This window comes from Rhododendron vialii, chromosome 2a, assembly GCF_030253575.1.
Source record: "Rhododendron vialii isolate Sample 1 chromosome 2a, ASM3025357v1".
NCBI lineage: Eukaryota > Viridiplantae > Streptophyta > Magnoliopsida > Ericales > Ericaceae > Rhododendron > Rhododendron vialii.
In genome coordinates, this window is record NC_080558.1 from 47,254,092 (window position 1) to 47,268,155 (window position 14,064).

General features: G+C 38.3%; 2 protein-coding genes across 2 annotated transcripts; both read right to left on the reverse strand.

Annotated features, from left to right (window-relative positions):
* Positions 1-762: 762 nt before the first annotated feature.
* On the reverse strand, positions 763-7,297 carry LOC131316453 (beta-1,6-galactosyltransferase GALT31A). Its single transcript, XM_058345824.1, has 11 exons — positions 6,965-7,297; positions 4,163-4,262; positions 4,024-4,085; positions 3,707-3,918; positions 3,545-3,608; positions 3,387-3,459; positions 2,867-2,987; positions 2,679-2,766; positions 2,478-2,603; positions 2,286-2,395; positions 763-1,135 (listed from the first exon to the last, which is right to left on the reverse strand). The coding sequence occupies exons 1-11, from the start codon at positions 7,090-7,092 to the stop codon at positions 987-989; spliced, it is 1,233 nt and encodes a 410-aa protein (XP_058201807.1). The 5' UTR covers positions 7,093-7,297; the 3' UTR covers positions 763-986.
* Positions 7,298-13,352: 6,055 nt separating this feature from the next.
* Positions 13,353-14,060, reverse strand: LOC131317607 (pentatricopeptide repeat-containing protein At3g24000, mitochondrial-like). The gene is made up of 3 exons (XM_058347140.1): positions 13,888-14,060; positions 13,713-13,844; positions 13,353-13,635 (listed from the first exon to the last, which is right to left on the reverse strand). The coding sequence occupies exons 1-3, from the start codon at positions 14,058-14,060 to the stop codon at positions 13,353-13,355; spliced, it is 588 nt and encodes a 195-aa protein (XP_058203123.1).
* Between the last annotated feature and the right edge of the window lie 4 nt (positions 14,061-14,064).

Sequence of the window (14,064 nt, forward strand, 5' to 3'; positions counted from 1 at the left end):
TTTCATGTGTCATGGAGTACTATTTTCTATGACTGTCAGAGATTTCACTAAGAATACATCTATCCATGCTCGATTTGGATTTTGAGAAAGATTTTTGAGAATAATGAGTAGGAAGAGATAGAGAAAATTTATTGAAAATAATGCCCAGGTGTTTTGAGACTCCAAAACGAATAAGAATAGATGGTTATTAGACCATAACCTGACCCTACCAAGCACCATCCATGACGTGTTCTTGCCTACCACTGTGTATGTGTTCTTGCATCGTACGTACAAAACTCCACCTAAAATTTGCATGAGAAACCAACAGTAACAGGATACTATGGAAATATCAGTCAACATAATTCTAGATTGAAATATGTGAATGGCAGTAGCTAATTCAGGGATCAAAGGAAATGCCAATAAAAGTATGGAAAATGCTAGAAACAGTCCATTAAAGGGCTGTCATTAAGGTTTAAAAAAATGTATTGAAATATGTAAAAACTATATAAAAATGTGCAAAAGTGTATTGAAAAGTATATCGAAACACTGATGCAAATGAAATGAAGTGCCAAGGACTGTAACATGTAGGCTGGGCTGGGCTTAACGCCAAGTTGCTAAATGTAATTGTGAAAATGCCTGCATGAAGTTTAGCCCAAACCAACGGTACTGGAAATCTCTTTACAGACAGAAGAAACAAATTTGTAGCTGAATGAAGACCAGCAACATACACTGTGCAAGAAGTACTACTAACAGATATGGCCAATGGGTAAATGACCAGGGGAGTTTTAACAACGCAAACAATCACTTCTATTCCTCTTCTTTTTCTTTTGTTTTGTTACAAACTACAAGATTTCATTGTTTCCTCAGCGACGAGTTAAATTAACAATAAGCCAACTGTCCCGAGATATCGATAAGCAAAAATGGGGCAGATGATGTTGTATGAACCTTTCAATTCAGTACTACACATGCACAGATTTTATACAAGTGAATGAGGAGAGGAATATGTTTCAGAAGCTGGTGTGCCAGATAGCTCCGTCACCTTCCCCGCAACGCTGGTGAACCTCCTTCATTCTCTCTACCGAATTACAGACACCACTGCAGCTCCAATCAAAAGATGCAGCACAAGGATTTCCAGCTTGAGCTTTGTATTCGCAATCTATCAACAAAAACTCAATATTCTTCAAGGAAGATTTAACCTCTTATGCATAAATGCATTTAGATTCATTAGGATGCAATTTCAAATACGTAGAAATCATAACCTGGTAATATCCGAAAAACTGATGTAAATGAAACTAAGTGCCAAGGACTGTAACATGTAGGTTGGGTTGGGCTTAATGCCAAATTTGCCAAAAGTCAGACCTAGCTACTGTGATTTAGATTGCATATGAAATGATTTACAGTTGCAAAGAAACAGACACCTAAACCCAATTAGGAGGACTTTCATCTCATTTTACAATGAGCAAGAATGTTACAAAGTGGGATTATTTTGCCATAATAGATTTCACAAACATCTAATAGACAACCTACATGTGGTCTAAAGCTTAATTATACAAAATCTTTCACGAACATACACGTCTCATTCTAGCAAATTTACTGACAGAGGCAACCCATTCCTAAATCTTAGGTCATTGAAACATATCCCACCACCCTTGACCATGAGTAAAAAACCACAAAACAATCTTCTGGCTTGGTTAAATCTGCAGACATTGATAGGGAAACAAATACGGAACATGAAAATTTTGTTGAAAACTAACTCTAACTCAACATGATTAACAAATGATCCATCAAACAGACAAACCACAGGATAAGAGTGACGAGTGATTTTTTATTTTTTACATTTTAACCACTGAAACAAGTGTTTCATCATGTCAAGTCAACCTTCGCCATGTCCCTATTAGAGTCCCACTAGAGACGCATGTCCCCAGCATATCCCATATGTGTCCCCAACTTACCATAAAATTAATAGAACACGGCCTACATATCACATATACGGCGACCACTTAAGCATGTCGTTGATTCATAGGGTTAAATTCAGGTCATTGGACTTCTGTATACCATGAATTACTGAAGTAGACTAAAGTTTTGGACACTCAGCTTAACTCCAACAATCTTGATGGCAAGGACATACTAAATAATACAAGTGCTATTGACAATGATAAGTATGATTCACCAGGAATTGACATCTACAGGCTCGACAATTGCTAATGCAAGTATTATTGATTCTCATTCGTCAATGTCAGCAAGTAGACATCACTAGGAAAAAGAAGATAACTTCTAGAAAATATGTACATAATGGCAAATCATACCAGTAGGAGTCCCACAGCAGAGGCTTCGGTCATCAACATGCTCAACATCAAGACCAATAAACCAAGAACCAAGAGAAACATCTTCATTTGCAAACCTATGAAGTATGAGCCTATAGAGGATAATGTCATAAGCAGACAGTTTCACATAACATTCAATTTCCACGAATAAGATGCTTTGAAGCAAAGGGCTACCTGTTTACAGAAATATAGGTGGCCAAATTTTTGGATATTGCATAAATTTGTCCAGTTGCATGCCTAAAGTACTTATTTCCCTCCTCACCAAATTTCCAGTATTCTGGTTCATAGTACTTCACCCCTCTGCATACATTTATGTACAGAATAATATTCATAACCAATCAGCAGAAATAGTCGAAAAAGAATTGACTGTCGTACTTCTGTGCAAGGACTGGTCCAGACTTCATGCAGCCAATATAAACTCGAGGTTTTGACCTATGGCGGGCTAAAGTAGAACCAACCATGCCTGTCGGATGATAAAATAAAATCAGTGCTCCATAACCGATCATCATGAAATTTTGCTTTTTTGAGACTGATGGTAAAAAAAAAAAAATCCCTATCCTAACCTAGATTGACATGTACATCATCGTCTACTTTGACATAGAAGTCAGCATCCCACGTTGCAGCAGCTGTTGAAAAAAAGATTTGGGTTTTCGAGGACAGTTCATGATATCCTTCTACATGGTTCTGCAACAACAATGACAGTTTATGCCACACAAGATTCAGAGATTGGTCTGGAAACCAGACAAACAAATTTTTCTTCCCAATAAGAAAAGCCCACCAAAATGTTTTGAAAATTTATTTGGTTCTCCCAACCCATTGAACCATGTTACCAGCTTCACGATTGAGAAACAGGACAGTAAAAAGAAATATATTATACAGTACCTTTTAACCTCCATTTATAAAAGTACACAAACAAAAAAGGTAATACGACCATAAGCAACAGAGCACCATGAAGGGTACCTTGCGTCATGCCTTTGCATTCCAACAAATTGTCAAAATGGCTGGTGAAATAAGCCGACCATTTTTAAGAGGAAGTAAAACAGGTCAACCTTACAGCTATAAATAAGTGAATCCGTGGCATACCAGCCGCAGAAAGTCCTTATGTTGCTCCTCTTCAGCCTCAATAGCACGATCCAAAACACCACCGGGGGTTGCACTGAAAGCATTAAATCCGTAACATTTTAGCAAGACCATACACCTGAAGTAAACCGAATATTTAGATGCCAATCACTTTAAACTACCTGTGTCCAATGACAAACCGAATTATGATCCCCTTCTCTTTCTCCAACTTCTTTAAATCCTCTCCTAGGATAAAAATATTAAAAATCATGCGAGGAATAAGAGCACATGAAGAGGTACTATTGATGTACAGAAGAGAATAATAAAGAAATTCCGTATGGAACCTTTAGGCATCCAAGTATCTCTAATAGAATCCCTGCGTTTTCTGCTGCTGAATGCAGTAATAATTCCCATAACAAAGAAAACCTTTGGTCGGTTGCTTGAATGCCAAATTCCTGTTTCCTTAAGCAATGGTGATCTGTCCTCATTGTTGGCTTTAGAAGCTCTAGCCGCAGAAAGCCGCATCTCCAAAGAAGAGATTGATTTGTCTAAAGTCCTGAAAATTTTTGCCATCAGTTGGAGCTTCATGTATTGGAGTTTGTCGTACCAGAAATACAGAGAAATTAAAAAAATCAACTGCAACATTGATGCAGAAACTTACATGATTATGTCATGTGTTCGCGAAACTTGAGAAAGGATATCACCCGTCTCGACCATATCCTCCTGCAAAAAACATAGGAATTACCCAGAGATACTAGTTGAGGCAATGAGGTTTGTCATATATAATGCTTGTGACTTGCCTTATTCTCACACTTCACAACAGGCTGAACTTTTATTGATTGCTGTGTCTCACCAGATAAAGTCTCATTTATTTCGACAGGATCTGAAATAGCCCATAACCTAAGAAAAAGGGATAGACAAGCAGATGTGGACTCAAGCCAAAATCATTAAATTAGATGAAGAAGTATTTTAAGCAAGCTTATGAGAAGCGGGCATCTATTCGGGGAGCCAAAGCGATAAACAGAGAATGCGTGGTGGGCGTAAGAACGTATGGGAGATGTACAGCACTAGGAGCCAGTACAAAGCTCCTTTGACATGATCATCCGCACACATATATATGTATATACTATGAAGCACGGATACTCTATTTTGGCCTCCGTATCACGTATCGTATCCATATCGGATACAGATACTCTCGGATACTTTCCGGATACGTATCCGCTACGTTTTTTAAAGTATCCTGCTTTTAGAATTATTTTTTGGTATCCCAATACGTTTCGGATACGTGTTAGATATGCTCGGATACGTTTTGGATACGCGCGAGGGTAAATATGTTATTACTTAAAATATATGGGTTAAAGTAATTGCAGTTAGAACTATATTTTTCTTTTTCCCCCACCAATCGACACTGGAAACACACGGACGATATCCTCTCTTTCGTCTCTCATCTCTCTAGACAACATTGTAAGTCTCTCTCTCTCTCTCTCTCTCTCTCTCTCTCTCTCTCTCTCTCTCTCTCTCTCTCTCTCTCTCTCTCTCTCTCTCTCTCTCTCTCGTTGTGTGTATGTATATATATAAGTAGATGTAAATATCTCTTTCGGCATGTGAAATGGTGAACTTGTGTAATGAAAAACTTTAATCATTAATGAAATTTTAGGAATTAAAAATTATATATATAATATACTACTATTTTTTATTTACTTTTATATTCAACGTATCCCCCGACGTATCGTATCCTTCCTTTTGGAAAAATCCAATGTTCTAAATGGCGGCCGCCCAGGCCGCCTAGGCGCTTGGAGGTACCCTGCCGCTACGCCAATAGCCCTTGGCGTTTGATTTGGCGCCCAGGAAGGTTTGGCAGTGTTTGGCTGCCGCCAAGGCGGCCTTGGTGTCTTGGCGGGCCTTGGCGGGGTCGTCGGCATCTTTGGAGGCCTTTGGCGGCCTAAAAAAATATATATATAAAAAATAGTACGAGGGAGGTGAGCGAAGCCTTACTACTTATTGTCTTATTCAACTTATTTGCTAGTTGCTACTACTTAATTTCATTTAGGTTTGTACTTTGAAGTTTGAACTTGGATTATGGATACATGGAATATAGTTTGATTGGATAATGGTTTGTTAAAAAAAATAAAAAATAAAAAAATCCGCCGAATTGCTTGGGGCTTGGAGGTGGGTCTCCGCCCTACTACCGCCAAACACCATTTAGAACATTGGAAAAATCACGTATCCGCGTATCCGTTTCGTATCGTATCCATATCCGTGCTTCTTTGTGTATATATATCAGCCTACGATGTCCTCTATTAGTTATGGGACAACATGCTTCTCATTGAATGTGTCACACTTTCAGAAAACACTTAGCATATGCCCTATAAGAGCCTCTAAAGTAGTTTCATGCATCGCCTGTGAACCACCCAGCTTAATCATACTCTAGAGAAACATAGATCACTTCTCCACGGTGGAAAGCAAAAAATAGACTCTTTTCCCAAGTTTGTCTTCTGACTTTTCTCTCATCGGTATCTTTCAAGGAGGGTGAAATGACACCACTAATTACAAAGTTAAGCCAAAAAAGGTTAAGTGATCAGAGGTATTCCATGACAGCATGAGACGTAGCATTGTGCAATCTCGTGCACGAGCATATATTCTTGTATATGCAACCAACATATAGACTTTGGCCAGGAACATGATTACTTAACCCAGATCAAGGCCCTTGAGTTTGGGCACCTGTGGTTTTAGCCTTGTAGCGAATGTCTAGAGGCCCATATTAAGTCGTTGCCTCATCTAACCTTACAGGTAGGGATCTCAGTCATGGTGAAAGCCATCATTGGCTTTGCATTTGTATCAATGTTGTAACCATCAATCAACTATAGGTTTGGGAAGGACAATTGAGCTTATGCCTTTTCAGGGAAACCCTTAATTTCACGATGTGCACAAAAATTTCGATATGATTTTTCTAATGTAATAGCTACTCTCAGGCCTCCCTATAGCAAGAGATCAGTAAGCTCTTTGATTCTTTGTAAAGACATCAAATGTATACAACTTTCATCAAAGTACAAAAGCAAGCATGAACAAATAGAAAATCGCAACTATTGTATTGGAGTCACAGAATTAGGCTGCCATGAATGAGATCACCCGATCAATTTTCCTTACAAAAAAGGATAACCTAGCAATACCCATAACTCAGAAATAAAATGTGGCACAGGCTCGCAGAGTGAACATCAACTATCCCAACTAACAAAATCAAATTTTGGGTCTCATAGTAAAGTAGTGGTTGAACCAACACTTACCAGCTAAAACCCAGTCAAGGAAATTAAGGTATTTTCCAACACACAAGTAACAAAAGAAAACAACATTTTTTTGTCAAGATCCTAAAAAGAAATCAGTTTGCATCTGGTTCCTAAACAAGATGCGAACTTGAAAAAAGAGAAAAGATTTGAATTTTCTAGGAAAGAGTTCCTATACAAGCAAGAAAACAAGATCAACACATCTAGAAGGGGGAAAAAAGCAAGATTTTTTTTGTCATTCCGTACTGCAGCGGGGGGAAAAAAGCAAAAATTTTCGGGAATTTGTTAACTTTGGGATTTAACCCACAAGAGAGAATATACCTGTTGACGACAAGGACTCCCAAGAAGAAGCTCCCAATGCAGAAGAAACAAACCCATCGAGTAGAAAGACCGGAGGCGGCAGCCTTGTGAGGTGGAGGTAATGGTCTGTTCCTAAGCATCGGACCCATTTATAATCAACAAAGCCACACCCAACCCACCCAAATAAAAAGCTTCGTCTTCAACTTCGAAGCAAAAGCTTGCTCATTTTACCCTTCAGAGAGGAAAAATGTGCCTCCATCTCGAGAGAGAGAGAGAGAGAGAGAGAGAGAGGAGGTACAGAGGAAGAGAGAGAAAACAATGACGGTATAACAGTGTCTGAACTCTGATATAGTAGTACAATCGATTGTGCTCTTTCCCTTTTTAAAATGGTAAAGTGTATAAAATCGGAATTGCCCCTCGACAGCCCAATTGCCCCAACCAAACTGGGAGGGAAGATGGGTGAGGATGTAATTAATGGTCAATATCACGGACTCCGGGAAAGTTTTTAAAATGATGGGGAAGACAAAAGTTGCAAATTCTATTCACCCCCTCCTTTTTCTCAATACAAACACTATATCATAAGATCCTTAATAAATTCTCAAACTACCCCCATGCTTTCTAATTACCCCTTAAATTTTACTCCGTAAAGGCCGCCGTTAATTGTTATATTATGTATGGGTACCCAAAAAAAAAAAAAAAAATTTAGGAACACCTGTGTCTCGAGCTGTAAAATGTATTTGGATCCATTTGAATCCAACAACGGCTCCAAACAATTGTGTCTAGAATTGTGTTTTAAAGTTGTGTATGTAGCATTGTTTAAGAAAAAAAGGGTGCAACAAAATTTCCTAACAAAAGTCGCTACATTGATCTTTCACTTCCGAATATACACATTTTGACGTTTTCAAAATATTGAAACTTCCAACGAGAGTGTGAGGATTTTCTCTGTAATATATAATCTTTTTATGCGATGTAAAGAGACTCGTTATAATTTTATTAGACAATCCAAACAGTTCACTCGTTGATCTTAAGGTGTTGACCAGATCAAAGTATAATTATCACAAGAAAAATATACCGTACGTCAGTGTCTAGATATTCATTTCTCCTAGGACCAAATACGATTCGATGAAACTTTAATTTTACTAATGTCCAATTACTCTTATTTTTTTCATTAAAAAGAAAGATGAATGCATCAGACTTACAAAATAATCGAGTAAACTTGTTGAGTGAGACCATCTCATTTTAATTATAAGTCACATAAAGGCGGATGAGAATGAGATGATGATCTTTATTCTAAGTGGAAAGGATCAACTCAAAATCCCTTCTCACTTCCACCGTCCGAAACCCCAAAGAGAAAGAATAGAAATACTAACAGACAGATCGATGAATGGCCCTTCTTGCTACTTTCTCCCAAGGATTGCTACTTTCATGCAATTTACATACCTTTTGGACAGTCAAATACTATGGACTGGATGAAAGAATTTGATGGGGTGGACGAAATTTGTCTCAACTCTTTCTCTCAAGGGGTAAATTCAAGCTTAACCATTTGAGAAGAAAAGGAGAAAAAAAAACAGGAGAGATAATCCGACCTGTTGAAAGTTGCAGTCCCTTCGGAACAAAATTAAATGGAATATTAATTGGAACTCTTTTGGGTAATTAGGCACTTTTTACATGATTATGATGGTTTCATTATGAGTCAAGGAATTATAAACATCGCTACCGAACGAATATGTAGGATGTCAACTAGGTGAACATTACAGATTTTCTAACTAGCTAAAATAATGGTGATGATCCTATTTTAAATTCTTAAAAGTCTTGAACATTGTTGTTATCGCTAAATAACAAGAGAAACGTAACACTCACGCACTCAAAAAGTTGGATAAATAACGTCGTTGAATATCAAGCTTCCATTAAAAAATCGCATTGTTGCCCTGTCATTGATATTTAAAGTTGTCATTTTATTCTCCTTTTTTATGGAAGTCTATGAACGAAGGGTAGATTAAAACACTTATCATCTTTTCATGTCGTTATTTATCATAGGAATTAGACGCATACGTGGTTGGATTATTGGGTTTAAATAGATCTTAGGTGGTGAAAACTTGTATATCATGTATGCATGTAAAAAGTAACTTTACTTGTTTTTTTGTGGTGGACCTTTTTCCACACAGTACTATGAAAATGTGTTGCTTAAGCTCTCCTCTCCTTTTTATTCCAAGTATCGGCGTTTTTGTCGGCTTGATTAGTTTTAAGGGAATATAGTAAGAGTGGGATATGATATAATGGGAGATATAGTAGAGGAGGGGATAAGGGATAGATTTTTTGTTTGGTTTGTTGGAGGGACATGAAAGGGAAATTATACTGGGAGATGATAGATAAGGGTGCAAATGACCAATTTATCCATTTAAAAACATAATACCATCTTAAAAAATTAGTTTGATGACATGATAATATCAAGAAAAATAATTTTTAATACTTGATGTGTTTTTTTTACCTAATTTGTCAACTTAGTTACTTACAAGTAACCAGTTACGTATTCTCTGTATCTTCAACAAAATCAAAAGGGTTTATTGAAAATTTTTAAGATTATATTAATGACATACAAAAACAGTTCGTGTGTGGATCTTAATATTAAAACAATTTATAAAACCTCATACTTTCTTCTTCTTTTTTGAATTGAACCTCATACCGATCATGCGCCAATTCTTTAAGTATGTGTTGTGTGTGTAATTGATAACAGCCCGTGTGTAATTGGCCATCATGTGCCAAGTCATCAAACAAAAAAGAAAAAAGAGAGAGGGGTAAATCGGTAAATGTCCACCCGGACTAATTAGTTTGGGGGATACCGACTAACAACCATCGGATTAGGCTAAGTCCGGATGCGTACGGCGGACAACACAGGCCCATATATTGCTGAGATTTCTCCATCATTTTAATACCATTAAACTTGAAGTTTATACTATTAAAATAGCAAACGACAAGGACACAAACAGAAAGGAATCCAAGAAAGTCTTATTCATTATGTATTTTATTATTACATTTTGTTTAGGCTAAAGTATTAGTAATTTTTTTTAACAATATTCAATTTGGCATCTCTACACCCCTTCGACATTTTATAATAGTCAGTTGACTCAGTTTGGCATCTTGTTGGTTGGGACAAATTAGGTGCAATAATTAGTCCGTTAAACTGATCAAATAAAGAAAACCCAGTTAACAGCGAATTTGAAATTCTCATGTGCCCTACATATGGCATAAATCTTTCTTCTTCTTTTTTTGCCAATATTTTTTTTCTGTCAATATTGTATATATCAGCGCGAAGCGAAGATTCACGGAATATCAGTAGCTTAGTCCACAAGGGGTTTCAAAGACTACTCATGACTCTGGATCCCAAACACCCACTGACCGGTATAAATCTTTCATTCACTAGAAATTTTGATATTACCAGAAATAATTTTGACATTGATAGCATTAAACATCAATACGCAGACTTACAATTTACCCTGTTTCGCAAATGAATCATCTAGATTTAAAATTATATTTATCATCTATTTTGTAAAACCAGATCCTTTTTTTAATCGTGTATTGATTATGTTCGGCCAAGTTAATTTGTGCAACAATATTTCTCACCGCTGTCTTATAAGTGAATTGCTCAGATTCCAACTGTGGACTTTGATAAGACCCACGAATGGTGATTTGGAAGGGTATACGGAGAGTTTATCCCTTCAAGAGAGAATGACTTGCCTTCCGTTCATGTCATGGTCTAGCTCGCTCTTGTGGGATCTAATTCGACCGATAATTTGTGTCATTCATTTTAAGAAATCCCGTATATGATGCTCATGAAAATTAGTGTGACCCACTGAGTATAACGATTTGATTTTGTTGCATAGGAGTATGTTTTTTTAAAAGAGAACCACGTATTTTGTTATGAACAATCTGCACACAAGTACTTTTATAAATGAACCGTCAACTAAGGGTCAACATCGGGCCGGGCCGGGCCGCCAAGTCACTGCCCAAGCCCACCCACGGGTCGGGCCAACCGGGCTTTTTCTTTTTGGCGGGCCGGGCGGGCTGGGCTACCTACCATAAATTGAAGCCCAAGCCCAGCCCACGGGCTAGCCCAATTGGCGGGGCCGGCGGGCTTAAATTTCCTTGGGCAAAACTAAACCAAGGGAAAAAAGAAAGGATTTTGTGGGATTTTGGGCTAATAGGCGGGCCCGTTGACGAGCTTTTGGGCGGTTACCACGGGCGGGCTGCCGGGCAGGCTCACGGGCCGGGCCCACGGCCGGGCCGAGTAAAAATTCATAGGCCCGAGCCCGCCCATTACAAACTACAGGCCGGGCTACCCCGCCCGTTTTACGGGCTCGGGCGGGTCGCGGGCCTTCGGGCTAAACGATGACCCTTACGTTCAACCTATCAATGTAAGTCCGGAGTCGACCCTTAAGGCCTAAACTCAAACTTTACCATGTAGCCTTGACTACTCCAACATTGGTCGAGGTGTGTTAAGCTGACTTAGACCTGAATATTAGGGGGAAAAAAATTGAATCCATAAAAAATAGAACTTGTTGAGAAGCTAGGGTATGCAGTTAGATGGTAATTGTTGTTCCTGCAGAATTGGTGAAGAGTCACACCAGCATTTGTTTTTTGAATGTACTTCTCATTAGCTCCGTGGCATGACTTGATGGTCAGGAATATGGTGCCTGGAATGACAAATCTAAGAGAATAAGTATATTTCTGGAAAACTGTGTTGTCATTCCCTTAGGAAGACCCTCTTCTTATACTCTTCATTATTCTATACAATAAATGTTTACAACTATCCAATCCCAAAGATTAAGCCATTTACCACTAATGCCCTAATCCCAAGCAATCATACAAGTCAAAGATCCTACAACTGATTTGCTGGTCCTAAGCAATCAGACCATTAAAACAAATCATCTATTTTTGGTATGAGAATCATATCCAGAAATTCAGCTTTGACATGGAATGCCTAGAACGAAGGGGGATGCTCTAGAGTGGTTTAGTATTCATGTGAAAGGCGAAGTCTTTAGGAGTCTCAAGTGTACCTTGGCAGCTGAAGTGTATGGCTTGTGAAGGGAGAGGATGGTTAATTTTTCCAAGGGAAACCTGATGAGCATGATCAGGAGTTCATCAGAATCGCCACTGAAATCAGAGACTTTCTCAGCTCTAGGAGAAATTTGAAACACTCTTTGAAGAATGAGGTCCTCTGTGATAGTTGAGGCTTGTCCGAAAGGATTCTAAAACATGTATAGTTAGGGTGTTTGACAGTTTGTTTTGGGAGTCTAATTGCTGTTGTTTGGGGTTTTAACCCTATACTGACTTTGTTTGGTTGAGCCTAATAACACCTTGCACTTATAAAAAAAAAAAAAAATTGACATCATCACCTCATTAGCTTTGGAAGCTCATTTGATCTTTATTTTTTCAGTTTCAACCATCAATCCAACTAGTTGCTCTAGTTTTGGCCAATCCTGCACTTTCCATTAGCTTTTTTCACTCGTACAGCATCATCCCATCTTCTTGCCATAGCATATAAATTGGGTGTATTCAAGTAATATCCAAAATATTCAGGTTCAAGATGGACTAATAAGTGTTCTGAAGCTAGCATAGCAACATTTATATCTCGTTGGGCTTGAGAAGCAGAACGAACGGCACCCCAAACAGGCTTATCAGGCCTAGGGGCATTTTCCTTACAAAACCAACAGCATCCTCAAGTCGACCGGCTTTTGCTAGTAAATCAACGACACAATAAAAATGTTCCATTTTAGGGTTAAATCCAAAGTCGGTCTTCATTCCATGGAAGACTTCAAGCCCCTTATCCACAAGTCCCGAATGACTTCAAGCTGATAGCACTAAAGTAAAGGTAACAGAGTTTGGGCAAATGCTCATCTGTACTAGAAGTTGAACCCATAGATTCCACACCCTCCAATCATTGTGGTCCATGATACTAAATCCCTACTCACCATTTCAAAAAACACAGAAAATGCAGTTTTCATGCATCCGCATTTAGGGTACGTATGCATCAACGCGTTGCAAACAGGAATAATGTTACTCAAAACACTTTTTGAGAATGTAGGCATGTATTTGTTTCCCAGATTCAAGATCACATACTGGCAAAACAGAGGAAATTGTGGTCTGGTCATTTTGTATACCCATACTTTGCATTTTTCTGAAACAATCAAGAGCCAATTTGTTCATTCCAAGATCAGCAAAATAAAATCATGGTGTTCCAAGTGACGACATTCAAGGCGAATACATGTGCTGCATCGTGTATCTCCCTACATCTAGCATACATTGTCAACAATGCAGGCCCAACTGAATTGTAAAATGCTAACTATGTTTCTTCCCTTTTTTTAATCCCATATCCATGAATTTCTCGGCCACATATTAAAGCACCTAGATGTCAGCAGGAGACAATGATTCTGGAAATACAATCCAAATCAGGGAAACCATCACCCCTCCTAACCATATCCATAAAAATCGCTAAGGTTACTTCATGCTTCTCGATCCTTGAATGACCTGATATCAATGTGGTCCAAGAAATGATATTAGGCTCTTCAATCTGTTCAAAAATCTTCCAAGCCTCATCACACTGCCCCATTCTGTAATAAACGTCCATTGCCATGTTCCAGGTGACTAAATCAGGCACAAAACCTTCCAACCTCTTTGACCCAACAAATCCAAAGCTAATTCAAGAAACCCGTTACAAACATATAATATATACCATGAAATCATTGAATTCCATGACTAGAAATCTACTTACACCATTTTGGCTAAACACCCGTCAAGCACTCTCAATGTCGCCGTATTTCGAACATCAATTAAAGAACTGCGAACTTGTAAATTCAATTCAGCTCCATAAGTGACCACATCTTTGTAGACTTGATTTGAAATTCTTATATTGAGCACATGCCTGTAAGACCTTAGGAAACACGTACCTGTAAGGAATTGCACCCTTCACTTTCATCTCACAAAAAAACCCAATGCACTCATCCGACATTCCATGCCGCCAATAAACCGAAAGGATTGCAGTCCAAGCAAACACTTTTGGTTGTGGCATTTTGTCCAACAGAATGTGGGCTGATTCAGAATCCCCACAATCCGCATACATTTGA

Excerpts from the sequence above, each read along its gene's own strand:
- LOC131316453 (XM_058345824.1), bottom strand. The coding sequence starts at position 7,092 with ATGGGTCCGATGCTTAGGAACAGACCATTACCTCCACCTCACAAGGCT. Across the intron at positions 2,604-2,678 it reads GGACCAGTCCTTGCACAGAA|AGGGGTGAAGTACTATGAAC; the intron begins GTACGACAGTCA and ends AAATGTATGCAG. Across the intron at positions 1,136-2,285 it reads CTGCTGTGGGACTCCTACTG|ATTGCGAATACAAAGCTCAA; the intron begins GTATGATTTGCC and ends TTTTGTTGATAG.
- LOC131317607 (XM_058347140.1), bottom strand. The coding sequence starts at position 14,060 with ATGTATGCGGATTGTGGGGATTCTGAATCAGCCCACATTCTGTTGGAC. Across the intron at positions 13,845-13,887 it reads AAGGGTGCAATTCCTTACAG|AATTTCAAATCAAGTCTACA; the intron begins GTACGTGTTTCC and ends GCTCAATATAAG. Across the intron at positions 13,636-13,712 it reads GGGTGTTTAGCCAAAATGGT|CTTTGGATTTGTTGGGTCAA; the intron begins GTAAGTAGATTT and ends TTCTTGAATTAG.